Raw genomic sequence first — 17305 nt, forward strand, 5'->3', positions numbered from 1 at the left:
GGCCACTTCCAACTATTAACCTAATATTGAATAGCCCGTGGCCCAAACAAAATGGTGTTCTCTAAATGGACAGATTGGCATTTTAACTCGTTTCTCCATCCTTTGTTACACATACATTTGCGATTTGAACTGCCCATCCAACCCCTTTCCCCACCCTCACCTCCTTAGCCGATGCCAGTAGCAAACAAAATAGCAATAGCAACAATCTCAAAACCATCGCTAAGAAAGACAAAACAAACCACATGAATGTGTTGATATGTTTCAATTTAATCTACCGATAGACAAGAGAACAAACAGAATCGTGAAGAACAATGATAACATAATATATAATAGAACACTGATTTAAGACGGTTATTATTTGTTTACTCCAAACTAACATCTGATCAATTTACACCACAGTAAAACATAAAACCAGCTAAACCTCATTGATTTGAGTTGATCTGGTATGTTGTTTATATTGGTAGTAGGATATAATCTATTCGATTAAATTGTTTTGAAACATAACGCGAAAGCCGATTTATTTACTCATTTAAGTTAAACTTTCGCCAATGCGAATGAAATACATATCAGATATACTTAAATCGACACTTATATTTCATTTTAGCATATTCAAGTCATTTAAGTTCATATTTCAATTATATGCAAATCGGAACCAAAAGAGATCTGATGTCTTGTTTCAATTAGTGGTAGGATAAAATCGATTTGATTAAATTGTTGTTTCGAAATATAATACTGATATATGTTATTAATGCCTTTTGTAGTGTAAACCGCCCCCTAAATTTTCAAAGGCTTATGGCGTATTTCGGGTGTGGTTGTCAGCTAAGTTTTTACTTTACAATTAAAACTCCGAAAATCAAACCGTGAATCATAATAATATGGACCCTCCTCAAGAAGAGTAAGTTGGGACTGCCGATGCCCTACTTGGGAAGTGATATCAGGTGTTCCAGAGACTTCTAAATCTACATTCATGATAACCTACGCATACATACACACTATAGCGTATATAACATAATATATCAGACCTAATTACAATATTTTATATATTATGATAATCAATGTACAATAATTTAGTCGTTAATTGATCTTGGTTTTCCGATGTTCATACCAGCTTGACTGGCCCCTTCATTAGAACCCATTTGTAAACTATGTATATATTTCCCAGCTTCCATTTGTTCCTGAGTAAACTCTCTCTTGTGTGCTTCGGCCATCTTTGGTCCCAGTACTGGTCCTGTCCAATCAGGTTTCGTCTGGGCCTACAAAATAGATCACACAGAGTATGATTTAATGTGTGAATCATGCAGGTCATAGTTCTCATTGCATGAGTCGAACTACAATTGGAATCGACTTAGGTTCATTGATTTCTGGCTTCCATCTTTCTGATGCAAAACAAGAAATACAAACCAGTTCATTTTCTGCTTCGAAACAGTAGTTGCATTAACGCGGTACTTTTTTTAGACTTTAGATAGATTGGGGGGGGGGGGCTAAATTGTTAACGCATGCGCGTTGCATTAGAAGGTTTTTCATTGGGTCAAGTGGCGTTGTTTCGATTCCCCGCTTGTACGTGACAAAGGGTAGACTCGCCTGTTCAACCTCTGTTTAAGAGTTTTGAAATATACAGTATGTAAACCATTTGGCTTGTTTTGAATTTATTGATTCGATTTGAATTTTTTATTTTATTTTATTTTTATTATTGATTCGATTTGTAATTAATTTGTATTGGAATTATTATTGACAGAATTGTCATGAACAACAATGGGTTGGAACCATACTGTTGTTGGTTATCCTCGAGGGGAGGTTTGAAAAACCAGAAACCAGACAATATTAATAAGCAAATAACAAGCATGTCCATTGATTACATACGAAAGGCTTGCAAAAACAGGAAATCGGACAATATGAATAATCTTATAAAAAGCACGCCCATTGAATAAATACATAATCAGCTAAAAAGCACGTCCACTGGTGACATACGGAAGGCTTGCAAAACAGGAAATCGGACAATATTAATAATCAAATAACACACACGTCCATTGATTACATACGAAAGTGCGAGCATACTTGTTTATTTCAGAATCACCATAGAAAATCGTAACCGGATGTCCATTATTTCACTTCCGAGTTAACATGTTAACTGTATTTGCAAATTCCGACTATCCGCGCATAATTTAAAAATAGAAGTAGGCCGATACAATAAAATAGTACGTAATGAAAGAAAATGTACACTATATAACCAGAACGATAAAGAAGATGAATTTCATTTTACTTTAAGCTGTCCTTGTTATAATGAATTGCGTCATCAATTCATCAAACCATACTTTTTACGAAAACCTAATATATTTAAATTAATTCAATTATTATCATCCGAATTAAGGAACTTGTCCAAATTTCTCATTTCTGTCGATAAGAAAAGAACCACTCGATTAAACAATAATTAAATTTGCCACAGCACCTGATGCAAACAATAGGATAATAAACACCATTTCATTTTAACATTATTGAAAGTTGAACTACGAATATTAAAGCAACGAAATTAGTAACACTTAATAATATTTTGTTCTGGCAAGAGCAGTTACTGTAGCATGTTGTTTTGTTGACGTTATACCACAGTACTTTTATATCCGAATCACCGAGTCTCATAATGCGGTTTTGAAAATTGTTGCCCTGACACGTGTCCACGTGTGTGTTACTAGAGACTTTTGGCAAGTGGAATTTTTCCCATCCGTATCACGTATCAGTATCGTCACGTGGTACGTTGCCTCAATGTAGTTTTAGAGTTTTGGCATATTTTCGCGCCGCGTACGTATAGGTAGCTGAGCTGAGCTTAATTCTATTACAGCATGATGGCAGTTCTTTACCAAGATCAATATCAGTAAAAGTAAAGTAAAAAAAAACTTATATGATAGTGTTTCCACGTTGTGAAACAACCATTGGCCCAATACTTCGCACCAAATTTGATAAAAAATAAATCACTCTAACATTTGTTATAAAGTAAAACTGCTAACTAATGAAAGAATAAACGGACAATCGATAGGGTACCCATGATTTACACTTAATTTGAAATATGATTAAAATCGATAGGGTTCCTCGTCTTATGGCCCAAATACTTCACACCAAATATGAAAACGCCAAGGAGCGCTGCAAATCAATAAGGTTCATTGTTCAGCCGAAACTATGCAGGAACACTGAATATCAAAAATCCTTTTAAAAAAAGGTTTTCAAAGAATGGAGAGTATAACTCCGGGACGGAAGATCGCTAACCATTGAATATCAATAAAGTTCATGACCCCAAAGCTTCACACAAAATTTTAAAAGTGAAGCCTTTATGGCGTGAACAAGGCTTTCAGGGAGCGGGCGCGGAAGGGGGTATATTAAAGAACAGAAGGTCACAGAATGCTGAATATCGATAGGGTTCGTCCTCTCATCGTCACATATTTGAAAGAAATACGGACAAAGAGGGCAACTCTCGAACAGACGTTTGCGGAGTTCTGAAATCGAAAGGTCCTAGTGCTCACACCACGTTTCAAAAACAAAATCAGTTAGAAACTGTAGCCTCTATTGCGTTAACAAGTTTTTCGGATAAGGGGGATAACTCCAGAACGATAAGGTGCGCCAGAAGCGACAGGGACCGTCCTCTCGTGGCCCCAATGCTTTACACTAAATTTGAAACAAATATATCAAAAACTGTAGGCTCTACCGTGCTATTAAGGTTTTCGGGGAAGTGTGTGTATGTGGCGTGAGGGGTGTGGGGTAAACGCCGAAACGACAGGTTGTGGGGCGATCTCTAGAAAATTTACGCAGGATGGCAAGATCTCGAGAACATTAACTCGATTTCTCCAGATCGTTTACACAGGATGGGAGATTCTCGAGAATATTATTAGGGGATTTCAAGAACATTAAATTGAGATCTCGAGAAAGTATCACAGGATCGCAGGATCTCGAGGTCTTCTACAAACTTTTGCATGACCCCTATACGCTTCCGTATGACTGGTTATAATGTAATTAAACTCAACTGAATGAAAATAATTGAAGATAATTTACATAAATTAAAGAGACATTCTACGTAATTCTGTGATTTTTTCTTATTTTTTATGTGGTTTAACGTCCTACTTTTTGTTCTTTCATTATGCGAGTAAGGTTGCTTTTCCGTAGTTTGCCATGCGTTTGTGAACTATATGACAGCTTTCAGCGGCTGTAAACAAATCTGTACGTCTGCGATAAAGGGAGATAACGCGCCTAAACGTTTGGGAATTTCAGACAAACCTAACGGCTAAATGTTGTATAATTTGCAGTCGTTGCTTTAGGAACATGCTAAGTAAGGAAATGCAGTTAAAGAAAGCCTACACCGAACATCTTTATATCTAACAATTTTTTCAATTTTATTTCAATGATTCGCTGGCTTGGCTTCGATTCCCCGCTTCTCCGTGGCCCCCGGCCGCCCCCACCCCCACCCCTTTTGCTAAAGATCTAAAATAGTGCTTTTAGAGATGGGAGAATGCACTTACGATTCTACCAAGTGCGTGAATACATAACGTCACTTGGGGAATGTTCTTTCGTTCCCATAAATCAACTGTCTGGAAAAGTTCATTAGGAGGAACACCATACTTCCTGGCTGCATCACTGAATCGTTCGATATTCTGCATCAAAGCAAAACCTCCACCTTTTTTGTCAATTTTTTTAATACATCCAGGCATCATTTTATTCATAAAACTGCAAAATAGGAAAATAGTTTGCACATTTATTTGCTTTTAAAAAAAAACAAAAAAAAAACAAAACAAAAAACAAAAAAAAAACGTAAAATAAGCACTGACGCTGTGTATAACTCTTTTGTCGACCCATTTATTGGCAGTCTTCGTAAGTAAGGGACGTCATGCATTTTCGGGAAATTTAGGCTTGGACGGCCATATTAACATTTAAGGCAGATAGGTCGGACATTGTCTAATCTGATAGATTAGAGAGAGTTAATCATAAGATTGCCGTGTGAACAAATGTCTAAATAATAATTTATATTCCAAGAAATACGCCCTGCAATTAGACAACGTTAGTGCTGGCCCTGGTCCCAAACTAGATCACCGCACAATAAACTGTCATTTAAAAACTCAAGAAAAAGGAAAAGGAAATGCATGAAGCGTAAATATAATAAATTCAGGGGAGATAAGTATTGAAATACAATACAACATTATTAGGCGGATGCAGACCACTAATTATACACAATGTTAATTTTGTCTCTTTGTCTGGGTCTAAGTTTTTGTCTCTTTATCTGGGTCTAAGTTTTTCTCAAATTGTCGTTGGACTGAACGCTAACCAAAACAGATGGGACAACATCTGACAATGTCTTGGTCCAATTTGAAGTCCGAACTTTGCATTAGATACGGAAACAATATAATACAATATAGAACTCACTTGCAGAGAATAATTCCATCCTTTAAAACATCTTCAAATGGTTTACTTCTATCGATTTTCTCACCCATGATTGCTTCCATCCAGTCCAGAGCCTGTGTCTCCAACTCGGCGTCCCTCTGAAGAAACAATAAACAACGGGTCAACGATTCAGTGTAATTCCCGGGTACACCACCGCCGACAGTTCACATTATAATTACGGTCATTAGAAACAGTGCAATAAAAATAAACACGACATGTATTATATTAGGACCATTACACTACTTCTCGTATTCTACAGTGGTAGGAAGCCACGGTGGTTCAGTGAGTAAGACATTGGCTCGCTACCCTGTTGGTCCGGTGTTCGACGTGTTTCTCTTTGTCAGTGGAGCAGTACCGAAGGACTGGCAAGAGACAACTAATAGCCGTTCGGATGGGACGATAAACCGAGGTCCCGTGCCGTGTATATATTAACGTGTACGTCAAAGATCCCCTGGCAGATGGAATTTGATACAAGAGTACGCCGTAGCGCCGTAGACAAAATTTTCCCCATATTGTATAGCTTACGCCCGTGTTCATTAGCCCAGTCGGAGCAGAACAATAGGACGTTAAACCCCATCCCATTTCATTTCATTTTAATAATCTTGAAGCAATTGCCACGAATTATTGATCATTTCATTGCTTCAATAGTATTGGTCAGTTTGCATGAGGAACAGGAACCACAGTGGCCACAAAACACAATATGTATATCATTAGACGGTTCCGAGGATTATGTCCTATAGATTGTGGATTGTGTCGAACAGCCTAGAGTCGATTTGTACATGTCAAATCCACTAGTTGAGCACAATGTTTATGAAGTAATGCTGATCAGAATTAGGAAAGTGCCTCATCATCATTTCAATTACTTTACTGTTGAAGATTACAATAATAATGGTGCCCATGGATAATTGATATGTGCTATTTCCGAACTACACGAATTCGCCCGGATCCCATAGCCCGGGGTCATAACTATGACACCGGATGCGGTAGGCCATCGCTTCTGTTACTGCCCGGTACGAGCTACCCTTAAACATTAAATGTCAGCCTCGGGTCAGCTCTAGTGTGGCCGCCTACCCTGAATAGACAGACAAACTGCAGTCACAAATATTAATGTAGATGAAACACTTTATATGATGGTGTATGCACCCTTACAGTGGATCCGCCCTATAACCCATAGGTATCGTTTACAGGTAACCATGACTGCCAGAAATACAGCTATATATCTGTTAAAACAGTTGAGAAGCAATTTTAAACCACTAATTGAAAACTCGCCAAGTTATTTCAATGTCATGTAAATTAAAGAAGGTCGTTGTGGTGCATGGTTTATTAATTACTACCGGCAACATTGTTTTAACATGATGTCAGTGTAAACACTTGGTGCATGGTTTATTAATAAGTACTATCGGTAACATTGTTTAAACATGTTGTCAGTTTCTTTACACCACGTACTTTAAGTTATGAGTATAAACGTTTGGTAGTAGGGAGGGGTTATATTGCCTAAATGATGACGCGTGATTTACAAGAAGTGTGTTGATTATAGTAAGGAAGGGACGGTGGGAGCGGCGGGTCAGTAAGAAAGGCGCTGGTTTATTTAACAGGAGGTCCCGGATCTGATGCTGGTCGGAGAGTCTGGCAACGTCTAGTTGTTCGGGTCGGACGAAAAACCTAGGTCCCATGTACATGACCAGTGGCACTTGAAATTCAAAATACGAGTATATATCATATCGCCGCTATTCCTCATGGCTATCTGGCTGGTGTATGTCCGTCTTTATTAAAGCAGTAAAACTTCCAATCTACAAAGAACCGTCTGTTCCGTGTACACATTGACATGTACGTTAAAAATCCCTTGGCAGTTAGGATTAGATATAAGAGTAGGCCGTAGCGGGGAAAATTTCCCTCATAACACGATGTATGACGTAGCCCTGTCTGCATTACCCCAGTGGGAGCAGAACAGTAGGACGTTAACCCCATTTCATTTCACAAATCTGGCAGAATTAAACCCTGACACCGGATAACAGTTCTTATATATTAAATGAACTTTGACCTATACATAGAAATATTCACACGTGTACTATTGCCCAAACTGTTGGCAGCTAGAGGAGATATTGTGGGCGGTATACCATACATATTGATTCCAATACTTACAAGCAATACGTAATACAATCTAGTACTGACGTCAGGTGTGAAGGTCTGTTGTTAATGTATATTTTTACAAGAAAATGTAGTACGTATTTGGTTTAATATAATAGTATAACAACTGATATAAAAACAAGCCAGTATACTATTTGGTTTATATGATATTTATTCACTAAGCTGCATTTGTATTTGTGCGTAATTGGTTTAAACGATATTTATTCTTTAAAGGTGTAGTAGTATATAGCATATCAACGGATACAAAAACAGGCCATTATGCGTATTTCAGTTATTGCGAAATCGTTTGGCATACCTCCATTTAAACATACATTATTCAAGAGCTAAATCTGCCGATTGCAGGTCTTTCTTTAGACCTGAAATGTTATCTAACTTATTGATTAGACATCTATTAACATGACAAACCATAATCAACTCTCAATGTCATTGGATGGGTCCGATTTTTATTAGAATTGAAGCTGATCTGCTTTGTTTATTATCGTTACAACGGTAACAATGACAACCGAGACTACAATGTTATTAAAATGAGAATTTCGCGGCTAACAGTGAAGTAATTTGACCGACATATTCAGCATATCCCTGTAAGTTTTAATTATCTATTATTTAACTATTATAGTGACAACTGTCAGTTCTTTATATAATCTTCCATAATGTATCTTTAAATTTATAATTTTATAATTTTACACAATGCATCTTTAAAATTGATCGGATCATGAAGGGCAACAGAACGGAAATAATAATACAAACATTTATTGATATTAGAATATTTGATCAAATCAGTCGTATCATTTTTTTTAAAAAAATAAACTATAACATGCTTATAGAAAACAGCTACTCAAATTTCAAATATAAAACATGTATATATAACTGTTATCAGTTATTAAATATCAGTATATTACTGCAAACTAAAGTGTTATTTTTGGAAGTAGAGAGGGTTTATACTCAGTTGAGTTGTTGGAATAAAATTTGTAATAATCTGTGGATGTAGAATCAGTTAAAGATGCATTATGTAAGATTAAGACGCCCCATTACAACGACTTCGCTCCTTGATTTTAAAATGCTGAATATTAGGATCCTGGATTTTCATTGTAAGATAAAAACACCAGATCCATATTAGAAACCCGGGTGTGGGATAATAACACCAATATTGATTGAAATGAATTAAATATTAAATTATGTATACTCTCAGGTAAAAGATTTGGCCACTTTAACGTATTAGTAAATTTATAACAATATACCTGGGGGGGGGGGCGGGGGGGGGCGGGGGGGGGGGGTGCTAATAACCCTATAGGTACGGTACACATTAACCCGTCGTATCTAATATAGTATTACACAACACTAACTAAAACGTTAGAAAACATTTGAAGGACGGTTTCAGAATATCAAGTCATATATGCAATAAGACTGTAAGTACAGAAACTTATACAGAAATGTATTAAACCATAGAATCATACCACATGGTGCCATTATAATATGCAACACTAACTAAAATATTATTTGGGGAAGTGAACACAATAAGGTTTAGATATATAGATATCAAAAAGGGAATTGAAATGTTAATAACCCCTGTAGGTGAAATGAAATGAAATGAAATGGGGTTTAACGTCCTACTGTTCTGCTCCTAACCTGGGCTAATGAAGACGGGCCCTGTAGGTACAGCAGCGTATTAACCCATCGTGTCATACTACATGGTGCCATTATAATATAGTATACGATATAAATAACGATTGTAGAAGAAGATGTTCTTCATTTGGCGCTGACATTTCTCACATTACATACCTTCCTCTCACTAACCAACATTTCAAGCACGTTTTGATCTTGTAGTAACACCTTATGGTCATCAATTGATGGCAACTGCTGGGTGTGGTGATATAAACCAGGTGTTCTACAGTTATCGTATATACATGAACAGATTACTACAGACCGAATTTTAACCTCATGGTTAATGTAAGCTAGAGTCTTACTAACTGAACCACCGCGGTTCCCTATTCTTCATGTAACAGAAATGAAATCAGGTTTAACGTCCTACTGTTCTGCCCCGACTGATTAAGGCGGGTATAAGCCATACAGTGTGCTATGATGGGAAATTTTGACCGAAAAGCGGCGCTGCGGCCTACTCCTATATCGAATTCCAACTGCCAAAGGTTATTTTACGTGCACACTAATATGTACATTGGGCCTCAGTTTGTCGTCCCATCGGAATGACTACGCGTTATCACTTGCTAGGCCCCCTGTCCTGCACCACTGAGAAACCTAAGATAGATTGACATATGACCATATATTCTATACTGAACCGGCCAATTGTACGTATGTATATTAATTTTATACAGCTAATTATTAGATAAAACCTCGACCGTTCTATTAGATTTATTAGTTGATGTCTCGTTCCATTATCACGAAGAATTTTATACACGTTACTTGTCTATCTGGTTTTACATTCCTGAAACTCTCTGCTCCCTTTACAAGAAAATGAGGTAGGCCTACACCAGGGCTAATGAAGATGTCCGGACCTTGAACGCAGGACCTTTTGGTTATAGAATCAGCGTCTTACTCACAGATGAACCTGCCCCCCACCACCTCCTGTTAAACAAGGATTGTCGTAAATCTATACATAGGGGGGAGGGTGGCCGAATGGATGGCACGTGCGCGCTGTATCCTAAGGTCTGTCATTGAGTTAACTGGCGTAGTTTCGATTCCTCGGTTGTACGTGACAAGGAGTAGGATCACCTGTCCAACTTCGTTGGTTTTCTCCGACTCCTCCGGTTTCCTACAACTGCAAAAGACACTACGCGCAAGCAAATTATTGAAATAAAATTGAACCATATGTTAGTCCTGAAATGACCTAGTTTTTGTCGAATGGACTTTAAACCCCATTTCTCTCTCTCGCTCTCTCTCTCTCACACACATCTATACATAAACCTGTATATCCTTACACCAAGGCAATCTAACGAAGTCGATGAGTTATTTTACAAGAATCTGCACGTAATTCAATATGCTCTTAAACTTAAACTATTCTATTAAAGAAACCGTCCATCTTCAGAACAGTTTTATTTATCTGTAAACAGCAACACGAGATAACCGTGTGCTTGATTACTACATGAGATAAATATATGTATAATAAATGAGTCATTGAAGAAATAAAATAAAACTTTGTGGTTATGTCAGATAAACCACAAATTTTTTCAACAAGGTTATGGGAAAATGTCAATTGTAATTATTTCACACAAATTGAAAAAGTAAATAATTTGAAGATATATACGTTTTATTAGCTGGGTATAATTGGCCATTTTTGGAATTAAAATTAAAATATGAGGATTTTTATCGTTTTTACAAGTGAGACTAGATGCATTACCCTGGAAAAGTGTTTCCCATAATTGTTGAGAATTATCGAACAAAGGCACTATCAACGGTCTACCAGGTAAAACATCACCAATTAAATAATTATGTCAAAATAACATAGGGAACATGTCTACTATTGACGTTCAATATTCAATACACAGTACTATATTGATGTGATATATATGTTAAAAGCATGGCCAAATTAACCATGGGCAAAACTCATCACTGGCCGTCAAATTGATAGAAATGGTGGCGTGTTTCTTAGTTGTATACTTAATGTGCCAGTTCAACTCCGGCCTTGGCACGTTCACACTAAAATTAGTAATATGTGTTCCAAAAAGAGAAAGCACATTCTTTCTCGGTGCGAACAATTCGTATATAAAAAAATATAATGGCTTATATAAGTATTGCTCAGTCATTACGTTTTTCAATCAATGGCATGCTGGTTAAATCAACAGATAATTAAATGGTTAATTACCATCTCTATATGATATACACAGATAACTGGACAGATAACAGTACAACATTCGCAAGTTATTACACGCTCTATATCAGTATTAATTAACATGTTGGGTGTATCCTGACTAAATATATCTAATAATATATGTAGGAGCGTTTTGTTGTTTGTTTTTTGTTTTTGTTGTTGTTTTTGTTTACAATCTTAACATTATAAATGATATTATGGACAGGTCTATTTGATTAAGAGAGAGAGAGAGAGAGAGGGAGAGAGAGGGGGGATGGGTTAAGGTCAACTCGACACAAACTAGGTCATTTCGGGACTTATTTCAATAATTCACTTGCGCGTAGGGGTCTTTAGTAGTGGGAGGTTGGGCAGGAAACCCTACTCCTTGTCACGTACAACCGGGGAATCGAAATCACGCCAGTTGACTCAATGACAGATCTTATGATACAGCGTGCACGTGTTAAACATTCGACCATCCAACCCAACAGCATATGAAGGATTTAGTATATAAAAAAGGAGCGCTTTAAAACACGGTGTCTTTAGACGATCGTGTGGTTGTCATATTCTCCCTTCCACAGAATAAAATTAAATTAAAACAAAAGATCCAGTTGATGTTAGGTATCAAGTGGTGTACATAATACCGGAACGGGGTTCACGGTGAAGACGCTGGCTCGATGGCCTGGAGGTCGGTTGTTCGATCCCTGCATTGGCCGAGTAAGTTCATCCAGATTTTGCGGCGTGGTTTCCCCTTGTCAATGATGCAGGACAGAGGGCCTGACAAGGGCAACTGTCTAATCGTTCGGGTGGGCCACAAACCAAGGTCCCATGTACACATTGACGTGCACGTAAAGATTCCGTGACAGTTGGAATTCGATATAAGAGTTGGGATCGAACACGGAACCTCCAGTTTAGCGAGCCAAATCGTCTTACTGAGCCACCGTGCCCCCCCCCCCCCCAATTAGTAAAGGATCTATTAACCCTATGGCGATCCCAAAACAACCATTGCTCAACTACTGGATAGTGACGTGTACAGGGCATGGTATGCTAACTGTTTGTAGCCTACCTGATGTGGTTAATCAATAAGTCATGAATTCGACAGGGTTATATAAATCTAGTACTGATTAACTAATGATGTAGGAGGGGAACGAGCACGAGGCTTGGTATGCTTAATCTTTTTAGACCGGCCGATATGGACAATAAATTATTGATGAATCTTCTGATGTTTAATGTCCACCTGACACAAACTAGGACATTTCGGGACTAGCGTATGGTTCAATTTTATTTCAATAATTCACTTGCGCTTATGGGTATTTAGCAGTAGGAGGAAACCAGAGGACCCGTAGAAAACCCACGGGGTTGGACAGGAGACCCTACTCTTTGTCACGTACAAGCGGGGAATCGAAACCATACCACTTGACTCAATGACAGACCTAATGATCCACGCACACTCGTTAATTATTTGGCCACGCAACCCTAAGTTGGTGACGTACACGAGGCTTGGCATGCTTACTTTGTAAAACACACGATGAGACTAATTAATATGTGTAGTTGCATGGCATGTTACTTCTATCCTAAACCAACTATCGCTCAATTGAGATGTGGTGGGTGACGTACACGAGGCTTGGTATGCTTACTTTGTAGAACACCCGATGGGACTAATCAATTTGTGTAGTATCGTTTAACCTTTATATTAACATAAGTGTGAAGGTTAACGGGTAATTGATGAACTTGTGTGTACATCTGTTAAACCTATCACGTGATATATATAGACTAGCGGTAGATAATGACGAGGTATTTACAGGGTTTTTATCAGAATAATAAGGAGAAGGCTGCATCAACATAAACACCCGATCCACCTTAACATTCAACAGATGGTCAAATGCACCAGAAACACAGATAATAAATTACCTGAGTAAATTTACTGAAAATACTCTGGTCAAATGATATATCTGTCCGTAGAACAGTGAACTCTACTGTTAAGGATCAGCCGGGATAACCAATATGGATCTACTCTTTAATTAACTAAATTAACTAAGAAAAATTAATTAAAAACCTTTGTCTATGGAGTTGAACTCGTACATGTTAGAATGTTGGTACATTTTGATGTGTCTGTTTTAGCTAGAATGTTATACATTTTGATGTGTCTGTTATAGCTCAATTTGGTGGCTATTAGTTTTACTTTGTGAATTGATTTTTAAACAAAATGCTGGTGGTTTCGAAAATTGACTATAAGGATACATCTATATAGAATCAAAATTTACAACAAAAACTTGTTTCTTTCTAACAGTCTATTGGACAAATAGTGGATCAATCTGAATAAAATACAGATCTATATTTCGTTCCGTTTTTTTATACTTTCTATGGTCTACACTATATTTAGTGAAGACAAGTAAATCGAAATTGTGAACTATAGAAAACGAAACGAAATAGGATATATATTTTAATCAGATTACTAATAATTAATGTAATGACTGGCAATGACTTATACCCATAAAGTTATAGTAACATTCATTCCGATCTCGTTCACACATTTCTCAAGCACCTGTAAACGTTATTAATCCTAGTAGACTTTATTTATCTCAAGTAGCCCAAAACGATCTGACGTATATCTAAATATAATCACGCTCAAGAGTTAAAAATAAATCCGTAAGTTGCTGCATAAACACTTTATCTATAAATCAGCCAGTAACATGTTACGTGGGCATGGTACGTATTTTAACAACAATCCATTGTTTACTGGTTGTATTTAACATTTCTTCTACACGTGCCAGTAAATTCTAGTATGACATACAAGGGATCAACGAACCAAAATATATGAAAGCATGTTATGGATATATCAGAAAGCCATATCCATTAAATGATCGATTTCCGGGGGGTGGGTGTATGCAACAGCCCTTAATTTCAGCTGATACAAACATCGGAATAACGAGCCAAATGAAGACCTGTAGAAGATGTATACAGATTTCCACAATATTAAATACCTTTCTATAATACCTCGTTTCTTATCAATATGAACCATGCAATCTCATTAAAACACAGATCCTATTTCGTTTCGTTTTTTATAGTTCAAAATTTCGATTTATCGATTTACTTGTTTTCACTACATGTAGTGAAGGCCATCGACAGTGTAAAAAAACGAAATAGGATCTGTATTTCTTATCAATATAAACTACATTGATGCTAGCGTCTCTTTAGAATTTGGTCAGGTTTCAAGGTATCAATACGATTTGATAGTTACATAACTAAATATGAAATTGAGCCAAAACGCATCAATGGTCTGAGTGCTTAACTCTGCTTAGGATAAAAGCCACAATATTACTTAGCACTTAAGGGCCGAAAAGTATCATTGGCTTGTTTGAGAAGGCCAACTTTGCCCAGTTCACATATGACATATTGTTATTATTATATATTTAGAATAACCTTTTCGGATTGGCAGCCCATCAAATACTTTTTTATATTCTCTCTCACGTTAAATTACAATATATTCGTATTGCGTTATTAAAACATTTTGTCAGGGTAACAATCCGATGGGATAAATTCACCCAGATGTAACACTGTACACATCGGATGAAGCTTGGACGGAAACAGTGCTATCCTGTCAAATTTCAAACCATAGACCAATTAAATCGTATAAATAGTCTTAAAGTGAACGAACTATTGAATCGTTGAGATGTAGTACTCTGTGTTGGAACCATACTCTGAGAACTGGGTTTTTTTCAACACAACACCTTAGTCATTATGGGACTAACAGAAGGTTGGTGTTTTTATGGTCACAAGATAAATTCCAGGGAGGGATCTAATACAGTTTCAATCAGAAGGACTTCCGCAACTCTACATCAAATTCTAACAATCAGGGACCTCCAATGCATGTCATCGGAACGGCTAGTCAACACTGTACGGGAGCTACCCATGACCAGGGGCAACTGGGCCTTGAAATCCCCCCAAGGTTCTCGACCTACACCTGATAATTCTGACTGAGAGTGGGGTTTCCTCATCCGTATACTACTGCGTCACCTCCCATATATCGACCACTGCGCCCCCCCCCCCCGTCCCATCTCTTAATTGCTGGTCATTGTAAGACGAACAGAAGGTTGATGTTTCTAATGTCACATGAGAAATATTAGGGATTTAAAATAGATTTGGCCAGAAACGCTTCCGAAACTCGTCATCAAAATGAAATAGCCAACGGTTTATACTGCGTACCAAATTAACGACTAGTCAGCACTTTACATGTCAGCCCCCAGGGGCTACCCCTGAACAGTGGCAGCCGTTCTTTGAAAATCCACAGGTTCTCGACCTACGCCTGATATTCTAATCGAGAGCGGGGTTCCCTCATCTCTTGAGTACCGCGTCACCTCCCCTCTCTCAGTAGTCCAGTTTGCCAGCATTAATTTAACAATGGCTTGTATTATAAATCTCGATTATCCACTTTAATAACTTGTATTATATGTCTCGATTATCCACTATATCGTTAGATTTTAAATCTCGCGGGTATTCCGATCCATTTAGATCTCAGCCATTCGATGCCCTAGAGAGTAGATTATGTTTTATTTTTATGTGAATGCATGTCTATAAAATCATTTACATATTGATTTGAAGCCAGCAAAAAGACTTGCCATAGTTAGCTGTTACATAACGTATCTTTAACTGACCTTAATTGTACAGTCGATCCTAATGTACTACAAAATATCCCTGAAACAATGGAAACGAGCATGTTCAGCTCATTCACCGTGTCTAAAGCGTTCGCTGGTACAAAATAATTGACATGTTCTCTGGTGCATTTATGTCGTAATCACGCAAATGGGCATTGATTAAGATATTTGAAAATGTATTGTTCCTGTGCGGCATAGCATACAAATTATAAACTGAAATCTCGAGGCAATTAAACGTACAGCGAGTACGACTTTGTTAGAATCTGAAAAGGATGTAACTTCGTTATATCCGTAGTATTAGTCTTGACAATTATAAACTGTGAACTAAAATAAAACATTTCTTGTCCGCTGACCCTCGTAATCGAACTCGGATTTTTCTAGTAGACAGTATAGCATTCTTGAGGAGCCCAATGACCAAGGCATTGGCTTCCTAACTCGGAAGTACTGGGGTCGATCCCGATGTGAGCCGAGAAAGGTTCTCTTGATTTTCAGGTTTGGTATGCCCCCCCCCCCGCCCGGTTCAGTGATGCAGAGTGAAGGGTCTGGCAAAAGTCTAGTTGTTCGGCTCGAACAAAAAACGAGTTCAATCCATTTATTCAGTTTATTGTACATGAACAATAATTAACAAGTGTCTGATATGAATAATAAACCAACTTACCTTTGGTGGCATTTTATCCGCTGTTTTCAGACCAACACTAGTAAACTGTTAGTTATTAGATATATACACACGGAATGGCTAGTCTGATATCTGACGTGCAAAACACACCATCTGGTCAAATAGGAGGCACCTTACAGATAATCAACGGGGGTGCAAGGGTTTCAATATTGGTTATTTAAACTGTGAAATCTGATCATTTTCGATAAAATAATATAATTAATAACCACTAAAACCTCTATTCTACTTTCAATTTGTTAAATATGACAACAATCTGTCCTTACTATGAAATAAACATGGCCTCGTATACACCTGTTACCCTCCACGGGTAATAATGAACTCAACCGGTACCATCTTCAGATAGAATCTATTTCTGGCGTTTAAAAAGATTCCGAAGGCGTACACGGGAGGGGAAATACGTTTGCAAAACATACTTGGACCAAAAGTAAGAAATTTGATCTGTTTTAGAGAGGTGTTTGATGTAGCGGTACTATGTATCGTATCTTGGGAAATAAATGAATGAAAGAAATACATTCTAGCGAATCTTTTAGATTGCAATCGAGCAATAAATATGCAGGTAAAAGGTTAAGAACGCATCGTGTTTATATTCCCTGTTGGTTATCTTGAATACGA

General features: G+C 37.4%; 1 protein-coding gene across 1 annotated transcript; it reads right to left on the reverse strand.

Moving 5' to 3' along the window:
• Positions 1-247: 247 nt before the first annotated feature.
• Positions 248-16829, reverse strand: LOC126811467 (myophilin). The gene is made up of 4 exons (XM_050537104.1): positions 16676-16829; positions 5398-5513; positions 4500-4704; positions 248-1253 (listed from the first exon to the last, which is right to left on the reverse strand). The coding sequence occupies exons 1-4, from the start codon at positions 16685-16687 to the stop codon at positions 1068-1070; spliced, it is 519 nt and encodes a 172-aa protein (XP_050393061.1). The 5' UTR covers positions 16688-16829; the 3' UTR covers positions 248-1067.
• Positions 16830-17305: the final 476 nt, after the last annotated feature.

The sequence above is a fragment of the Patella vulgata genome, chromosome 2, assembly GCF_932274485.2.
Source record: "Patella vulgata chromosome 2, xgPatVulg1.2, whole genome shotgun sequence".
NCBI lineage: Eukaryota > Metazoa > Mollusca > Gastropoda > Patellidae > Patella > Patella vulgata.